The sequence below is a fragment of the Chiloscyllium plagiosum genome, chromosome 45 (assembly GCF_004010195.1).
Source record: "Chiloscyllium plagiosum isolate BGI_BamShark_2017 chromosome 45, ASM401019v2, whole genome shotgun sequence".
NCBI classification, from domain to species: domain Eukaryota; kingdom Metazoa; phylum Chordata; class Chondrichthyes; order Orectolobiformes; family Hemiscylliidae; genus Chiloscyllium; species Chiloscyllium plagiosum.
Window position 1 is genome coordinate 4,432,000 of NC_057754.1, and position 18,101 is coordinate 4,450,100.

Below are 18,101 nucleotides of genomic sequence, written 5' to 3' on the forward strand. Positions count from 1 at the left end.
GTAATTCACTCACAGAAGTCCATTTCTGCGTTTTAGTCCTGCTTTGTGTGGGGTTTGCTCCTTCCAGTCAGTGCTGCAACAGGACAGGGCTGTTTGTTGCTCAAGTGACGTCTCCTGGCTCACCATCGACTGATCAGTGCAGGACTTCCAGGCATAAACAACTGTAATGGAGGGAAGACCGATATCAACCAGGAAATCAGTAGTGCAAATGCACGTTTTCCTGAGAGGATCACGATCACTTGATTTTTGTGTTTTAAAAGCAAGGGGAGGGTTGGTTTGAAATGTTAGAACTTTCCCCATCAGGCCACTGAAGGAGCCAACTGCAGCTAGAGAAGCCATTTCAGCCATTGAAACATGACCGGTGACACTGTGTAACATACAACAGGGCCAGAGAATTAAACTGACCCACTTGAAGCAGTTCAGCTGAATGGTATGGTGACACCATTATAAAAATAAGGCTCATGATAATAAAGATGGCCCAGTTCAGAGCCTGATCAAAACAACAAAACTTAAGAGATCAGAGAGGCTTTTGAAATGATGAGTGTCCTTGATAAAGGAAATAGGGAAGAAATACCACTGTTTAGTGAGTTGGTAACTCAACGACACACAAAAGATCATACCTTCCCCCTCTATCATTAGGCAATCTTTTCCTGGCAGGGCTGTTGGGATTAGAAAGCTTTAGAAAGGGAGCGATTTAATATTTAAATATGAAAAGTTTAAAAAGAAATAAGGCAAAACAATCAATCTTCGAGATTATCATATGAAACTTGTACAGACTGAGGGCATCTCAAAGCACTTTACAGCCAGCTAAGTACTTTTTACCAAACTCTATTCACTGTTCTAAGGGAAAAACAACCAAATTACGTACAAAGTCCCAGAAACAGTAATAAGCTACCAAATGACTTTTAAAAAAGGTGAATAGCTCATGATGAAACAAAGTGGCAAAGTCTAAAATTCATCACTGAACTCCATCATGATGCAAGCATGCACAAGAGTTGGGACATCTTTGGTGCAATAAATTTTCTTCAGCAATTGATTTTTGTCATTCAAACTTAAAAGGAAACTGGCAACCAGAATGACTTTGCGTGTTTGTATTTGAAAAGTCAGTCATTATGTATAGACTTTAACCTCACTCCTCCTGCCTATTATCTCTTCCAATACTTGCATTCCCAGTCAGCTAGGACCTGTCTATACTTTGCCATGTATCAATGTAGCCTCACCTGATGAGAGCCAGGTTGTGCTGGTCCTGATTGAAGGGACCAAGCTCAATTCGACAAGTGAGGGCACCCAGCTTGAGACAATCCTCCATGTCGTAAGGGTACCGGCCCTCCAGAATATTAAACTTGGCCTCTTCATATAACAATCGGAGGATGCCTTCATCCTCGATCTGAAATTTCAACAAACATTGACTACTCAGCAAAACAAGGAAATAATTTTGAAAAGCAAGACATTGTGAAAATTTCTGTGTACTGCTAAGTAATCACATTAACAATCAGTGTGGGAACAGCATGGATCACTCGGAGGCAGACTCTAAAGCCATGCTACACAAGGATAAAAACAAACATGCAATGCTAGCTTCAGAATCTACTGCTGTTGGCCCTTTTCCTTTGGGTACACTTCCTTTTTAGTCTCTAACATTTTTCATTTCTGGTGTTTTAAAAGATTCCAATTTCAGGAAATATACTATATTCCTCAGTCATTCTACAGGAGCAAGTGGTCTTAAACTGGTGGTACACACATATAGGAGAAAGTGAGGACTGCAGATGCTGGAGATCATAGCTGAAAATGTGTTGCTGGAAAAGTGCAGCAGGTCAGGCAGAATCCAAGGAGCAGGAGAATCGATGTTTCGGGCATGAGCCCTTCTTCAGGAATTCCTGCTTCAGTCCACAATGCAACTAAATTGTGTTTTAACTAAATTGTAGACCAAAACAGGCCTATGTGCTGGAAAGCACACACACTAAGGCAACCAGCAAAAGGGTGATTGCTGGGGGAAAAAAACCAAGACTAAAATTCTGTACATCCAAAGATGAGGAGTCTGAAGTGTCTGAAGCAGAGTCAGTGGACTCAAAATGTTATAACGGACAAAACTGCTCGAAAAACTCAGATGATCTGGCAACATCTGTGGAGAGAAATCGGAGAAAACATTTCAGGACCAATGACCCTTCCTCAGAACATTTTGGTTTTTAAGTGACTTGTAATGTTAAGTCTTTCTCTCCACAGATGCTGCCAGACCTGCTGAGTTTCTCCAGCATTCCCTGTTTTGGCAACTAGAATGAAGATTGTGTCATACAGTACACATGCATTTACATAAAGCACTTGGAGCTCCTGACTGAACATTATAGTTTAAGTAGCATTTCAAATCATTACTGGGATTATGAAATCACAGCAACGAGTTGTGACAGAACTCACTTGTAACTCCTTGCCTTTGGGAAAGAACACATTCTTTCGAAACTGCAATGATGGTTCATCTGTCAGACGTAGAAATATCATTAAGAGAGTAATTGAACTACCAAAAGGAAACAAACTAAATTTTCAATTCACTTGGTTGCATTTTCCATAAAAACAAACAATTAGGACTAACCGCCATTTGGTCCCTTGAGCCTGCTCGGCCAGTCAATAAACCGCTCATGGCTGATCCGACTACAGCCTTGACTCCAAATTCCCTCCAAGACTAATACACTTGGACTCCCTCTTTAGTTAAGACCAAGCTTTGCCATAAAAATATTCAATAGTCCTGCATCCATAACTCTCCTAGGAAGAGCTACACAAACTCTCAACCTTCAGACAAAAGAACATGCGACATTTCTGTCATAAATGGGAGACCCCTCACTTTCACGCATGAGGAGAGATGTCGCCTAATAAAACAGGAGATGGGGCGGGGGAGCTCACAGTTGAGGCGATCCATACACCTCGTCACAGAGCAGGATGGGTGAGTGGCTGGGGGAAAGTGTGTCACCTTCCGGATACGAACTTTAGCAGACAGCTCCTTGTCTGAGCATGAAGGTGCCAATATGAAAGGTGTTAACTCGGATGAGACCACAAGTCTGCTTAGGCCACAAGTCAAATCGGGACTTGCTACGTTTCTGCATCTTGGGGGTGGAGAAGAAAAAAAGATATTTGTATGAATTTTTTTGGTGGTGGCAAGGGGAGTTTTATAAGGTGGTTAGCGTTTTAATTAGTAGAGTTAACGTTGACAGTTCACAATTGTTTAGTACAGAAGCCTGGTCTGTGCTTTCAGTCAACCTGAGTCGAAAAGACAAGTAAATATGAATTTTTTTTTGAATATTTTTATATTTTCTTTAACCTTCATAATGATTCCTAGAATTGTGGAGCTTTATTTCCAGCGTGCCACCCACTGAGACAAAATCTGTTCCTTAAAACTCTCAAAGTTATCAACCAGTGCAACACTCACCATGAACAATTTCATCAACAGAACATTTAGTAAATCGATAAAGCAGATCTGGCCACTGCCGGCTGACCTTGTAGGGATGATGCTTGGGTTTTAGTTGCAGCTCTGTGAGTAAGCAAAACATGCCAGATAGGTGAATGTTACATGAAAGACATCGACCAGAGAACTTCTAACACACTGTTCTGTTTCCCCTCTACTCCCCCCTTGGGCTAAGATTGTGCAGAATTGCTTACAAATGGATTGATGCATCAGAACATTTCAACCAGATGAATGGCCAACAACGTGATCATCACAATAATGGGAAACAAGATCTCCTGTTACAGAGGAGGGCTGGGACAATGTCTTTTTGGCGTCCGTCTCACGATGATTTCTAAAGAAAGCGGCACAATATGGCCATTGTACTGTGCACAATCTATGGTATTTAAATGCCTGTGGGTGTAGTCATTTGGACATAGAAATCCTGAGGGTGTATTATTTTATGTAAGACTTGTTCATAATGAAGAAATTTACTGCAAAACATATTTACACAGATCAGGCCTTACAGGAGCCTTCCCATCATGTTTTTCTCCCCCTCACCCTTGAATAATACCTCCATTTACATATCACATTTCATATGACTCAGTGGCTCAGACAATGAACTTTTTAAAATAGGACTGCAGTCACTGTTACACATGGCAGAAATTCTGTGCCAGCAACCACAAGAACAGCAATTCAATGTCTGCCTCGCTGTTGAGTTTCTTTGGTGGTGTTGAGTGAGGGAGCAACATTGGCTAAAGCACTGTTTAATATCAGACATGAAGAGACTTGTTTTAATGTTTCATCCCAAGGCTGAATCATGGACTTTGGTCATTATATTTGGCTAATCGCCTGGAAGAGGTTAAATATATAATAAGAGATAATAGATTCATGGAAGTTTTGAGATGGGAAGTACAGGCTCTCTGTCCAGACGAAGCAGGTGCTATGCTACTAAACTGTAGCAAAAATTGTTTAATAATAGGGACTGCAATGATCCCCCTTCTACTATGAAGGGTCACTTGTGTTCTGCATCACTTGCAAGGTTTGGGATTCAGGAAGGGATGATGAGTTCAAAGTATAAACAATGACAAGGCAACAGCAGGCACACAAGAATGCATATATGGAATTCTCAAATATGCTTCCACGTTGCTCTCTGAGAGATCCTCAATATTAGATGGAGGCCAATACAGGAATGTGAACGCTACACTGCTTCATCCAAACTGACAGAGCTCAGTCCACCTGCAACCATTTCCCTCTGACTCTCAAGGAACTACACAGAATCATTTGTGCATGGTGACCAAGTGCACCCTCTTGCAGATGCTTCCTACTGCCACTGAGCAAATGAACTGCTCCCTGTAAGAGCATGCATCTCACTGGAACTGCAGTTTGTCAATTATGGACTTTCAGCCTTAACCCATTATTCTGACGTCCAATTTTTTTCCTTCAGGAAAGGAAACAATGGTGGTGGTGGAGGAGGAGGAAAAATGAAAGGGGACTGCAACTAGATGATTTACATCGTAGGAGGCAGCACAACAAAATAAAGCAGGGAATCAAAAGAGAAAATGCTTTAAAAGAAAACCGACTTCCGGTACCCAATATTAAGCAGAGTGTGTACACACGTGCGCACACACACGCGCGCGCACGCACGCACGCGCACACACACACCAGATAAAGCTCCCTCTACTGCTACAGCAATCCCAGCCTCAGAAATGGCATCGTCTCCACCCACACAATTTTCCTTCAGGTTGTAAGTTTGCTTGATGAGCTGGCAGGTTTGTTTTCAGACATTTCGTCACCATGCTAGGTAACATCACTGATTAAAAATGTGTTGCTGGAAAAGCGCAGCAGGTCAGGCAGCATCAAAGGAGAAGGAGAATAGACGTTTCGGGCATATGCCCGAAACGTCGATTCTCCTTCTCCTTTGATGCTGCCTGACCTGCTGCGCTTTTCCAGCAACACATTTTTAATCAGTGATCCCCAGCATCTGCAGTCCTCACTTTCTCCTATCATCATCACTGAGCCTCCAGTGAAGCACTGGTATTCTCCCCTGCTTTCTATTTATGTGTATTGGTCTCTTAAGGTGGGTGATATCATTTCTGGTTCTTTTTCTCAGGAGGTTGATAAATGGGGTCCAAGTTCATATGTTTATTGATGAAGTTCTGGTTTGAATGCCAGGCCTCTAGGAATTCCTGTGAATGTCACTGTTAGCCTGTCCTAGGATGGATGTATTGTCCCAGTCAAAGTGGTGTCCTTCTTCGTCTGTAAGGATACTGGTGATAGTGGGTCATGTCCTTTGATGGCTAGTTGGTGTTTGTGTATCCACTATCACTAGCATGTCTACATACAGATGAAGAAGGACACCACTTCGACTGAGACAATACATCAATCCTAGGACAGGCTAAACAAAGACACACACGGGAAGTCCTAGAGGACTGGCATTTAAACCAGAACTCCATCAATAAAGACATTAATTTGGACCCCATTATCAACCTCTGAGAAAAAGACCAGAAATGATATCACCCACCTTAAGAGACCAAGACACACAAATAAAAAGTAGGACAGAACACCAGTGCTTCACCAGATGCTCACTGATGTTACCTAGCATAGTGACAAAATACCTGAAAACAAACCTGCCAGCTCAGTGAGCAAACTTACAACCTGAACCTCAACTTGAGATACAAATCTTCTCCAAAATCGCAAACAATTTTCCTTTTCCTTACACAGTGGTTCTTGAGTAAGATTATCAATGTAGTTGAAAACTAGAGGGGCTGCTTTGTGAATTGCTCACTAGGACTCGGATTTGAAATACTTGCATTCATCTGGCACCGTTGAAGTAAAATGGGGTAGGTGAAACAATAGGAGCACCACTAAAAAAATTATACCAAGTCATACAAAGATACATTACAGCAGACAATCAAACGTTTGATCAAAGAGCTATATTTTAAAGGAACATCTTAAAGAGGGAGAGAGAGGGTGAGAAATTCAGGGAGGGAATTCTAAGGCACAGTGCCCAGGCAGAAGAGTTGTGGCGGACAGATCCAGGTGATGGTATTGAGGCTGAGACAGGCAGGTTTGTCAACAGAACATATCTGGTCAGAAGCCTGTTGCAGGATCGAAGAATGCTTAAAACCTAGTTAATCCAGTCCATCTTGCAGACAGGGAAGACATCACTTGACAACCTGACTTCAAGTTCAGCTTAAGTTGTCCAACCTACCGGAAGGTTGGAGATTACACTAAAGCAGTTTCCCTAATTATCTTGTCAAAATGCACTCCCAGCAGCTTTTACAGCAAATGCACTTATTAACCCACAAATTAAAAACACTCCCTACCACACCCTCCCCAATCTACAGGGTCATTAAAGACTGCAGACACTCACCTAAGAAAGGCGAAATGAGCCACAATGAGAAAATCTCTTGAGCCTGATCAGGCAACTGCAGTGCTTCCCGAACAGTTCTGGCAAGCTCCCCCGCTGTCAGGGCTGTCAGACTCTCCACAGAAACCTGAATAACAGTGTCATTCACCAGGTAAACCAGTACTTCTGGGTCTTGGGAAGAAAAGGGGTCAGAAAAAAATAAATTAACTGAAGAACACATGCATTTAGGTAAATTTATTACACTGAAAGAAATAGAAGGGAGAATCTAGACTGAGAATCTTAAACATGTCCTCAAGGCACATCTTCTGGATTTTTGTTTTAAAAGCTTGTAGTCAATAAAACTATGGTTATGGATCAGAGTACACTGTATTGACCTCTGCACATTACAGTCCCGTTTATTCTCTCACCTATGATATGCAAAATTAATCAAATTTTGATTTGCAACTGATTTTCTTTCAGGTGACAATGCAGTCAAGACAGCAACTAGATTGCTTGCTCTCCTCAGGTCTTCTGACAGCACTGACTTTTGTCAGGCTCTGTACTGGTGCCTCAGTGTCAGGCAATGTGTCAGTGAAATGGCAACATAACCAAACTCAACCTAGACGCTCAGTCATTGGATAACAGAAGGGAACCCAAACACTGGTAGATATTCCTGTCTAAATACAAACAGGAATAACAGTAGGCCACTTGGCATTTTGAGCCTGCTCCACCATTCAATAAAGGTCATGACTGATCCGATTCTCTTGCTGCTATTGCTTGGTCTTAGTTGGAAGCAGCTGGCTCAGTGCAGACTGCAGGGTAAAGCTTTTCAGCACCTATATATATCAGGTACAGTTTAACATAATTGATTATTTTTGATGAAAGACCTTTCCATAAGCCCCAGTACAGCGCACAACTCAGCAGAAACTGGCTTAAAGAGAACATTACAACACACTCACGTCTAGTCGCAGATGAGGATACACTCCCCCGCTGGGAACCTTCAGGCACTTCAAGCACATTTCTCGGCTCACTTGGATCCATCTGGAAAAGAAAGAAATCCAGTATCAGAAACACGCTTGCATTAAACCGAGGGTTTCAATCACTCTCTAACTACTGTAGGAAGATGTTTTGGATTCCTGACTCTCAAAGCAAATTTAAACTAACCTACTTCACTATGGCGATAAAAGTTACTATGCTGCTAACAACTAGTTCCTATCAATTATGGTTCCCAGCAGAGTTACTGCTCCATGTCCCTTTGAACCATGTTTGATTATAAAGAACCTGATCAATTGGGTTGCAATGCTTTATTTGCATTCCAGGGAGTAAATTAAACTTCAACAGCACTAGTGTCCCTCCCTTCTTCCTGCATGGACATGAACGAGCTCCTTTGCCAACTCCTCTCTGTCATAATCAAAGCACAGGCTTGACATGCAATTTTGTAACGTTCCCAAGATATACAAGTTGTCTTAGGAGAGTGGGTTGGACAGGTTGGTCTTGTTTCCTAGGAGTGAGCAGTAGGCCATTCGAGCCTGCTCTGTTATTCAATACGATCACTGGTGATCCTCTTATCTCAACACCATAATCTCACTTTCCACTGGACTTTAAAAGAGCATGTGGTGGTTAGACTTTATTGAAATGCACAATAGTCTGAATGGTCTTGACAAGGTAGATATGGAACTCGCGTTTCTCCTTGCAGTTGAATCCAGGGCTCACTGATTTAAAATTAGAGGCTGTTCTTTCAGGATAAAGATGAAAATTTTTATTTTCCCTCTGTTTCACAGCTGTACAAACCTCAAACTGCCTCAGAAGGTAGTGGATGCAGGGTTGTTGAATATTTTTTAAGGCAGTGGTAGATAAATTCTTGTTTGGCAAGGGAATCAAAGATCAGTTGGAGAAGGAAATGCAAAATTCTGAAGAAACAGGTCTTATTGGAGGGGGGAATGGCCTACTTCTGCCCTGATGTTGAATGTCTGAGTGAGGCAGAAAGGCAGCAACAATGCACCTGAATAGGTTGGGTGGGCAGGCAGAGAGTTCCTACAGTGCAACACTTTGAAAAGACTAAATCCTAATTCTCCTGGGGCAATCAAGACAACTCTTCTGATTGCTCCATTGAATTCAGGCAAATGCAAGATGATCATGCAACACTGTTAGAAAGTGACTATGAGCTTCGACAAACATCCCTCACAGTTGGCTCTGTTTGGCAGAGAAATAGAGATCATCTCAGAATTCATCTTATCGGTGCAGAATGATTCAGACATAGTAGTTGCAACAGATCAAAGAAGTAACACAGCATGTAATGAATTTATGAACTAGTTCAAAGTGGTAAACTTCAAGTGTTTTCTCTCAGCTAAATGGCATTCTCATTGCAGACAGTATTGGACCTTTGGGGAAAAAAAAGATCACAAATTGTAGAGAAATAGAAAGCAGTAGAACGTAAAAGATCAGACTTGAGCAATCAAGGGAAAAAGAACACTTAAATGGGATGTGGAAACGATAAGAGCCTGTACTGATCAAGTATCAGTAAGCCTCACCTAACCAAATTGAGATTTTGCACCAAAGAGTCATATTGGACTTGTTAACATTTTCTCTCCCCAAAGATACTGTCAGTCCTGCGGAGTTTCTTTATTATTTTTGTTATTTATAATCTTTGATATCCACAATATCATGTTTTGTTCAACTGAAGTTTCATTTCATAATTCTTTGGCTAACCAGGCACAGGATTACATTTTTGTGTTATTCCATAATTTTAAAAATCTGCATTATTCCTCCCTGCAATTCTCTTCAGCAGTTTTGAGGGATCCTGCTACGTTGAGCTTCCAAGCCACCAAATTCTACTCCACCTTTCCACCAACCACGTCACTCGCCAAATCCACAAATAAGCAAAACCTCGAGATGCTCATGTAATCCCAGTCATACTGGGTTCATCAGCAATTTACAAATCTCTCACTGTTAAACAAATGGCCTACTGTGATGATTAAAAGTAGTGTATAATCCCCTGGTGGTGGTTTTCATAAATCACTCATGGGTTGTGGTATTGCTGGCTAAGCCAGCATTAATCTCCCATCCTAGTACAAATAAGAGACTTGCTCAGCCATTTCAGACTGGTCATGGGATGCAAGCCATAAAAGGATGTTAGTCAACCAAGTGGTTTCATATAAAAATTCACTAGCTAGATGACGACTATAATGAATATGCATTCCTATTTAAAATTTAGATTTTCCTTTTATTTTTATTAATTCAATGGTGTGGGTATTACTGGTTAGGTCAGTGCTCATCGACTATTTCCAACTGTCTTTGAGACTGTGCTAGTTAACTACCTCAAACTGCTGCAGTCTTTGGGATGTAGGTACTGTACATCTAGAGTGCTGTGAGAAAATGGAGTTCCAGTATTTTGAACATTGAGAAGTGAAGAAATGACAACATAATCCCAATTCAGGATGGTGCATGGTTTGGAGGAAAATTTGCAGATGTGTCTACTGCCCTTGCACTTCTAGGTGTTTGAGATTGCAGGTTTGGAAGGTGCTGTCAAAGCAGCAGACGTGAGATAGATCTTGCAGATGGTGCTCACTGCTGTCACAAAGTCAGTGAAGCAACTGAATACTCAAAGTGGTTGATGGGGTGCCAATCATGTGGACTGTTATTTCCTTAGTGCAGCTCCAAAAGCACCCAGTAGTCCAGTGTAGTCCTGACTTGTGCCTTGTAGATGGTGGACAAGTTTTGGGAAGTAAGAGATGAGTTACTCACTCCAGAATTGCCATGGTATTTGCAGTTGGTCAAGTTCAATTTCTGGTCAACGGTAACTCCCAGGATGTTGACAGCAGGGGATTCAGCAATCTAGCAATACCAGTATTATTAGTAATACCACTAAATATTAAAAGGAATGATTAGATTGTCTCTTTCTAGAAAAGGTCATTGCCTGATACTGGTCTTGTGTGAATGTTACATGCCATCTATCAGCCCAAGCTTGGATGTCATCCAGTTTACTGCACACAGATATGGGCTGCTTCAGACTGAGGAAAACTATCTGAATTTAAACTCCTCAGTTGCCATGATAGGTTCTGCCCTGTCTGGATCATTAATCCAGGACTCAAGGTTACCAGTCCAGCAACCAGGTATTCCTTTGCCTATGAACTTGTAGGGGGGGAAAAATCAATCTCCTGAAGAGCACACTCTCTTTAAAAACAAGTTGAGAGATAATTTTCAGGGACCGACAAGTGCACCACCTGTATGAGAACCTTAAGGTTGTGGCATAATGAATGGAAAATAAGGAAGACAAGCAAAGGAAGCGAACACCAGATATCACAGATCATTTCCCAAAGCTGACAACATCCGATCCAAGCCAGAGGATAAGTAAAAATCTGATTAATCTTTGGGTTCTGCGACAGTACAGGAGAAAGAACAATGCCATAGTGCTTTATATCTGCCAGTCTCCTGCTTACTGTGTCCTCAATGTAGGTTAAGCAACAGGTTAAGAAAGGACGGACCTGACACCATCACATCTAGATAATTAACTATCAGCATTCCAGGGTCTGATGCTGAGCCAAGTGGAGCTATTATGTTCGCATCACCAGGCCATTACTTATCACAGCAGAATCACAGACTCATGCAAACTAAGCACCAAACAGATGAAGTTGCACCAATCACTGACGTTAGGATCCCTGTTGTGTCTAGCAGAATGGAGATGCAGTTGCTTAAGTGCTTCTAATTGCCAGTATATTGAGCTCACATTATGTTTCAGGAAAGTAAAAATAAGGAATTCACTTCAACTTAAAAATAAATGCATTAACATTTTCCATGTGATATAAGGGAGCTTGCTACAAAGACAGTTAACTGTTCGCTTGAGTTTTCTTTGTCACACCTCATTAAAAGCCATAAAATGTATTGCAGACCGTCAAATCAACATTCTTCCGGGTAGGGGTGATTCAGAATGAGTTAGCCCGTGCCAATAAAACCACATAAATCCTCACAACCAGAGAGAATTGGTAGATTCATAAACTTCTGAGAAATGGTAGATATGCAACACCTAAAGAATTGGGACACATTTGAAAAGCGAAAAGAAAAGCTGCAAATGTTAGTTATGCATGCCAATTAATATCTGAAGTAGCAAAACACTGGCCAATATTTAAGTGGGAGCTTAATCTGTTTTAACTATAAGTACTTTTTTTTTGTCTGATGCCATTCTGCACTTCCAGCTTTGTTGCAAAAGCAACAGCAAGTTTTTAGGCTAAAAGATGTGCCATCCTTCAAATGAGATGGTAAAGTATTATCTTATTTACCCTTACCACAAGGCTCAGCGCTAGTCTCAACCCTATTCAACACACAAATCTTTTAATAACACAGCTCGCTAAAAAAACACAAAGAAGTGCAGTTCTGAAACAAATATAGAAATTGCTGGAGAAACTGAGAAGGTCTGGAAGCAACCATGGGAAGAAAGCAGAATTAACATTGAGTCTGATGACTCTTCATCAGATGATGTTCTTTTTGTAACACACCTCGCTAGTTCATTTATGGTGATGACAACATCTGAACTACCAGTCTGAGATGTACAAGGAAACAGACCCTTTGAGAAAGTGAGGACTGCAGATGCTGGAGACCAGAGTTGGAAAGTGTAGTGCTGGAAAAGCACAGCAGGCCAGGCAGCATCCGAGGAGCAGGAGAATAGACATTTCGGACATGAGCACTTCTTCAGGAATGAGGCTGGTGTGCCAAGCGGGCCAAGATGATAGGCAGAAGATGAGGCACTCTTCCTCCAGGCGTCGTGTGGCCAGGGTCTGGCGATGGAGGAGGCCAAGGACCTGCATGTCCTTGGCGGAGTGGGAGGGGGAATTAAAGTGTTCAGCCACGGGGCGGTTGGGTTGGTTGGTGTGGGTGTCCCATAGGTGTTCCCTGAAATGTTCCGCAAGTAGGCAGCCTGTCTCCCCAATGTAGAGGAGACCACATCGGGGTGCAGCGGATACCGTAAATGATGTTTGTGGAGCTGCAGGTGAATTTGCGACGGATATGGAAGGATCAATTGGGGCCATGGAGGGAGGCGAGGGCGCAAGTTTTGCATTTCTTGCGGTTGAAGGGGAAGGTGCCAAGAGTGGAGGTTGGGTTGGTGGGGGGTGCGGACCTGACGAGGGAGTCACGGAGGAAGTGGCTCTCCGGAACGCTGATAGGGGTGGGGAGGGAAATATATCCCTGGTGGTGGCATCTGTTTGGAGGTGGTGGAAATGACGGCGGATGATACGCTGTATATGGAGGTTGGTGGGGTGGTAGGTGAGGACCAGTGGGGTTCTGTTCTGGTGGCGATTGGAGAGGCGGGGTTCAAGGGTGAGGGAGCGGGAAGTGGAGGAGATGTGGTGGAGAGCATCCTCGACCACGTCGGAGGGGAAATTGCGGTCTTTGAAGGAGGCCATTTGGGCTGTTCGGTAGTGGAATTGGAGCTCTTGGGAGCAGGTGTGGCAGAGGCGAAGGAATTGGGAATATGGGATGGCGTTTTTACAAGGGGCAGGGTGGAAGGAGGTGTAACCTTGGTAGCTGTGGCAGTCTGTCGGTTTGTAGTAAATGTCCGTGTTGAGTCGGTCACCCGGGATAGAAATGGAGGGGTCTAGGAAGGGGAGGGAGGAGTCTGAGACGGTCCAGATAAATTTGAGGTCGGGGTGAAGATGTTAGTAAAGTGGATAAACTGTTCAACCTCCTCGTGGGAGCATGAGGTAGCGCCAATACAATCATCGATGTAGTGGAGGAAAAGGTAGGGGGTGGGGTCAGTGTAGCTGCTGAAGATGGGACTGTTCCACATATCCCAAGAGGCAGGCATAGCTGGGGCCCATGCAGGTGCCCATGGCTACTCCTTGGGTTTGGAGAAAGTGGGAGGATTGGAAGGAGAAGTTGTTAAGAGTGAGGACCAGGTCAGTCAGTCGAAGGAGGGTGTCAGTGGAAGGGTATTGGTTGGGTCGGCGGGAAAGAAAGAAGCGGAGAGCTTTGGGGCCTTCGTGATGGGGGATGGATGTGTATAGGGACTGGATGTCCATGGTGAAGATAAGGCATTGGGGGCTAAGGAAGCGAAAATCATGGAGGAGGTGGAGGGCGTGGGTGGTGTCCTGAACGTAAGTGGAGAGTTCTTGGACTAAGGGGGACAGGACCGTGTCGAAGTATGCAGAGATGAGTTTGGTTGGGCAGGAGCAGACTGAGACAATGGGTCGGCCAGGGCAGTCAGGTTTGTGGATTTTGGGCAAGAAGTAGAAACGGACGGTGCGGGGTTGTGGGACTATGAGGTTGGAGGCGGTGGATGGGAGATCTCCTGAGGTGATGAGGTTATGGATGGTCTGGGAGATGATGGTTTGGTGGTGGGATCCAACTCATCCATGCTGACCAGATATTCTAAACGAATCTGGTCCCATTGGCCAGTATTTGGCCCATACCACTAAATCCTTCCTATTCATATACCCACCCAGATGCTTTTCAAATATTGTAATTGTACCAGCTTCTACCACCACCTCTGGCAGCTTAATCCGTACACGCACCACCTTCTGTGTGAAAAAGTTGTTCCTCAAGCACTGTGCCCAGTACTAATCTCCTCATTTAAGGAAGGCTGTAAATGAAGCACTTCAGAGAGGACAGTCAAGCTCCATCCTTGTACAATCCAGACTAGATCCCAACCAAAGACTTTACAGTGCAGATAGACTACTACAGCACACTATTGCACAAAGAATACCTCCAAAATCATATCTAGTCTGTTCCACCTTAAAATAAGGCCAGCGCCAAAAACGAATTATATGTCTACATGGATGGTCAGAACTAAAACAATAGTCCAGTCTAACATGCTTGGAAGTAACTCTAGTTAGGGCCTTGCTCACCTCAACATCTGAAGAAAACAGAAAAGATCAAAACCTGAAACAATCTGAGAATCAAAGTTGATGGATCTATACAGGGAACTGCTAATATATTCAACCTCAGCATTTGGGCTATTGTACTCCACAGCAGAGTACTGTGCACCCATCTGGAAAGTCATCTTGTTGAAATGCAACTGAAACATAACAATGAACATTAAAACCCTTTGTTCCACACCCTTCAACTGACCTCCTGCCCCCACACACACACACATCCACAAGCTGGTTGAAACCATCCAGGTTGCACCTCACTTACTCACTCCATGAGCACCTGTTCAATACACCTACTGCCACCCTTCAACCCATGTCCCCAAATAAAGCAAGCCTCCTAAGGAGGCATCCTTCAGATCAAGGAATTGAAAGCACGGGACATCACTGATAAGTTCCTTGTCAAAAACTCCAGGTTTTGAATGGCATTCTTTGAATTACCACATGACAAGAGTAGCCCTTACTGTACAGGTTCAGAATAGGCCACAGATGCGACACAGCCCATCTCCAAAGCAGTGCCTCAGTATAAACTTATGGATGTTGCACGTTACCAAATTGCGTTTCCATCTGCATACTAAGTGGTGGGCTAATCATAAACTCTAAATGAGGTGCAAACAGATTTACAGATTTGCTTTTCCTAAAATAATAAAAAACTTAAAATGGATCAATTCAGGTGGATCTCAAAGCTACCATCCCATAATCAGAAGACAATCTAGATTTCCTATGACTTAAGCTTCTACCTCAAAACAACACTATCATTAGTGAACCTATGCAGGTTGCTTCAGTTTTTTAAAAATTCATTCATAGGGTGAGGGCGTCGCTGCCCATCACTAATTGCCCAGAGGGCAGTTAAGAGTCACCCACATTACATGTAGGCCAGACTGGGAAGGATAGCAGATTTCCCTCCCTAAAAGGACATTAGTGAACCAGATGGGTTTTTGCTCCTAACAATTGACAATGGATTCCTGGTCATCATTATTCTCAATTCCTTTTTTTGAAATTCAAATTCTGGCATTCGCCATGGGACTTTTAAACCCAGTTTACAAAACATTACCTCGGTCACTGGTTTAACCATCTAGTAATAAATATCACTAATTCATCGTTCTACAAACTAGGGGAGACAATGTTCTCTATGTTTGTTAGCTCATTCAGCCACAAACCAACAAATCATCACATTTCATAAGTTAACCTATACTGCGTAAAGTATTTCAAAGACACAAAAGGCACAATATAACTGCAAGTTACCGTTTAAAAGATAATTTGACAGCATATTAAGTCATTCAACATGGTAGCCTAATTGGTCCCATTACCCTGCCCTTTGCACACAAGTAATGATTTTTTCCTTTCTCAAATATTTATTCACTTTTAAAAGCTAAGCATTTCTGCACCCACAGCTGTTTGTGGAAAGACATGCCATATCCAAGCAACCCCTTGTGTAAAAGAAAAATCTCCAATTCACTGCTTTTATTTGGCTGTCTCCATTCCTGCCTCAGGAACCAGGCCGAATTGTTTTTACATGAGTAGCAAAGAGATACAGCAGATCTGACAAAATCAGCAGCAAACACAGCATCTGACTCATGCCCTTCTTCAGAGATAAACAAATGCAATAAACAGAAAAGGGGAAGAGAGGGAAAAACGGAAATGCAGAGAAAGTGATATTGCTGAGTGATTTCACTCAACAAATAACCTGAGGCATTAAGTAAACACGAAAATTGCTGAGGTAGGAGGAGGGAGATTAGGGAAAAGGCAAGAAAGTGATAACAAATTGCAGAGATTAGGTTTCAATTCAAAACAGGCAATATAGTAGAAATGTGAAATAAACTTTTTTTTTAAAAAAGTGCTTACAACATTTCGAATTGGATATTTATGGTCAAATAACTAATGTAAATTAAAAAATCTTTCCCTGCTTTACTTTTTGGCCATCTTCACTGCTGCCACAGGAACCTGTCAAAACAGTTTGGCCATGAAGATCAGGGAAAGGCCAAAATCAGCACAAAGAACAAAAGTACTACAAACATGAGAAATCTGAAACAAATAAAAGTGGAAAATTGGTCTTGCCTCAAAAATAAGCTTACCTTCAAAAGCAAAAGACACACAAAGAACAGGAGACAACCTGATTACCCGACCGGAATCCATTTTGGAAAATAAATAACTACCAAAAGACTACAATTGTGAAACAAAAACAGAAATTGCTGGAAAAGCTCAGCAGGTCCAGCAGCCAACGTGAAGAGAAATCAGGGTTAACGTCTAGCGGCCCTTCCTTGGAACCCATTCAGAAACATTAACTCCAATTTCTCTTCACAAATGCTGTCAGAACTGCTGAGCTTTTCCAGCAATTTGTTTTTATGTCTGATTTATAGAGCACCCATAGTTCTTTCTGTTTTTATGCAGCAAATCTGAAGCTGGAATCACAGGTCAGCACTCCCCTACTATCAAAATAGGAAAACAAACTTTGTCATGCTGTATAAATTGGTGTCCTTTCTCCAATCCCCTCACCTTTCTGTTCCTAGTTCTGCAACTTCTTGTCTCTCTCTGACAAGCTTTAGGTTCAACACTTGCAAGCAAATGAGAAACCCCATGATTCTAGATATATTTATCAGGTTGCATACAGCATTTTTAAAAAAATGGCAGGAGCAAATTACTGCAGATACTGGCCTTTTGGTACATTACATTCAGACTAGTTATCAAGCACCTACCTCCACAAGTCCCACTTTCCAGCACTTGGCCTTGTGGGTGCTATGTAAAAACAATGACTGCAGATTCTGGAAACCAGATTCTGGATTAGTGGTGCTGGAAGAGCACAGCAGTTCAGACAGCATCCAAGGAGCAGTAAAATCAACGTTTCGGGCAAAAGCCCTTCATCAGGAATAAAGGCAGAGAGCCTGAAGCATGGAGAGATAAGCCAGAGGGTGGGGGTGGGGAGAAAGTAGCATAGAGTACAATAGGTGAGTGGGGGAGGGGATGAAGGTGATAGGGCAGGGGGAGGGTGGATTGGATTGGTGGAAAAGATGATAGGCGAAGATAGGCAAGTAGGACAAGTCATGGGGACAGTGCTGAGCTGGAAGTTTGGAACTAGGGTGAGGTGGGGGAAGGGGAAATGAGGAAACTGTCGAAGTGCACATTGATGCCCTGGGGTTGAAGTGTTCCGAGGCAGAAGATGAGGTGTTCTTCCTCCAGGCGTCTGGTGGTGAGGGAGTGGCGGTGAAAGAGGCCCAGGACCTCCACGTCCTCGGCAGAGTGGGAGGGGGCTATGTCAGTTGAAGGGATTACCTAAATACAGCTTAAAGTTTGCAATGGTGTCTGCCCTTGTCACCCTTTCTGGCACTGAATTGGAAGACACACACCACACAGTGGACGATAAACCTCTGCCTCAAAATCACCTGCACTTTCCCTTACATTTACACTCTCTGTACCAAGCGGAAAAGCTTCTTCATGTCCATGCCCCCCCCCCCAATATCATAATGTG

At 42.8% G+C, this 18,101-nt stretch overlaps 1 protein-coding gene across 3 annotated transcripts in view; it reads right to left on the reverse strand.

The window, feature by feature from the left end:
• The window catches only part of frmd8 (FERM domain containing 8), a 32,964-nt gene that overhangs the window by 14,234 nt on the left and 629 nt on the right, over nucleotides 1-18,101 (reverse strand). For 2 of the 3 annotated variants that reach the window (XM_043682672.1, XM_043682673.1), the window contains exons 2-6: nucleotides 7,736-7,817; nucleotides 6,801-6,968; nucleotides 3,413-3,514; nucleotides 2,410-2,468; nucleotides 1,221-1,387 (exon numbers count right to left, since the gene is read on the reverse strand). In XM_043682672.1, coding sequence (XP_043538607.1) covers nucleotides 1,221-1,387; nucleotides 2,410-2,468; nucleotides 3,413-3,514; nucleotides 6,801-6,968; nucleotides 7,736-7,817 — 578 coding nt within the window. Of the gene's footprint in view, nucleotides 1-13; nucleotides 162-1,220; nucleotides 1,388-2,409; nucleotides 2,469-3,412; nucleotides 3,515-6,800; nucleotides 6,969-7,735; nucleotides 7,818-18,101 lie in introns of those variants that run through there. The other variant, XM_043682674.1, reaches the window with a different exon arrangement.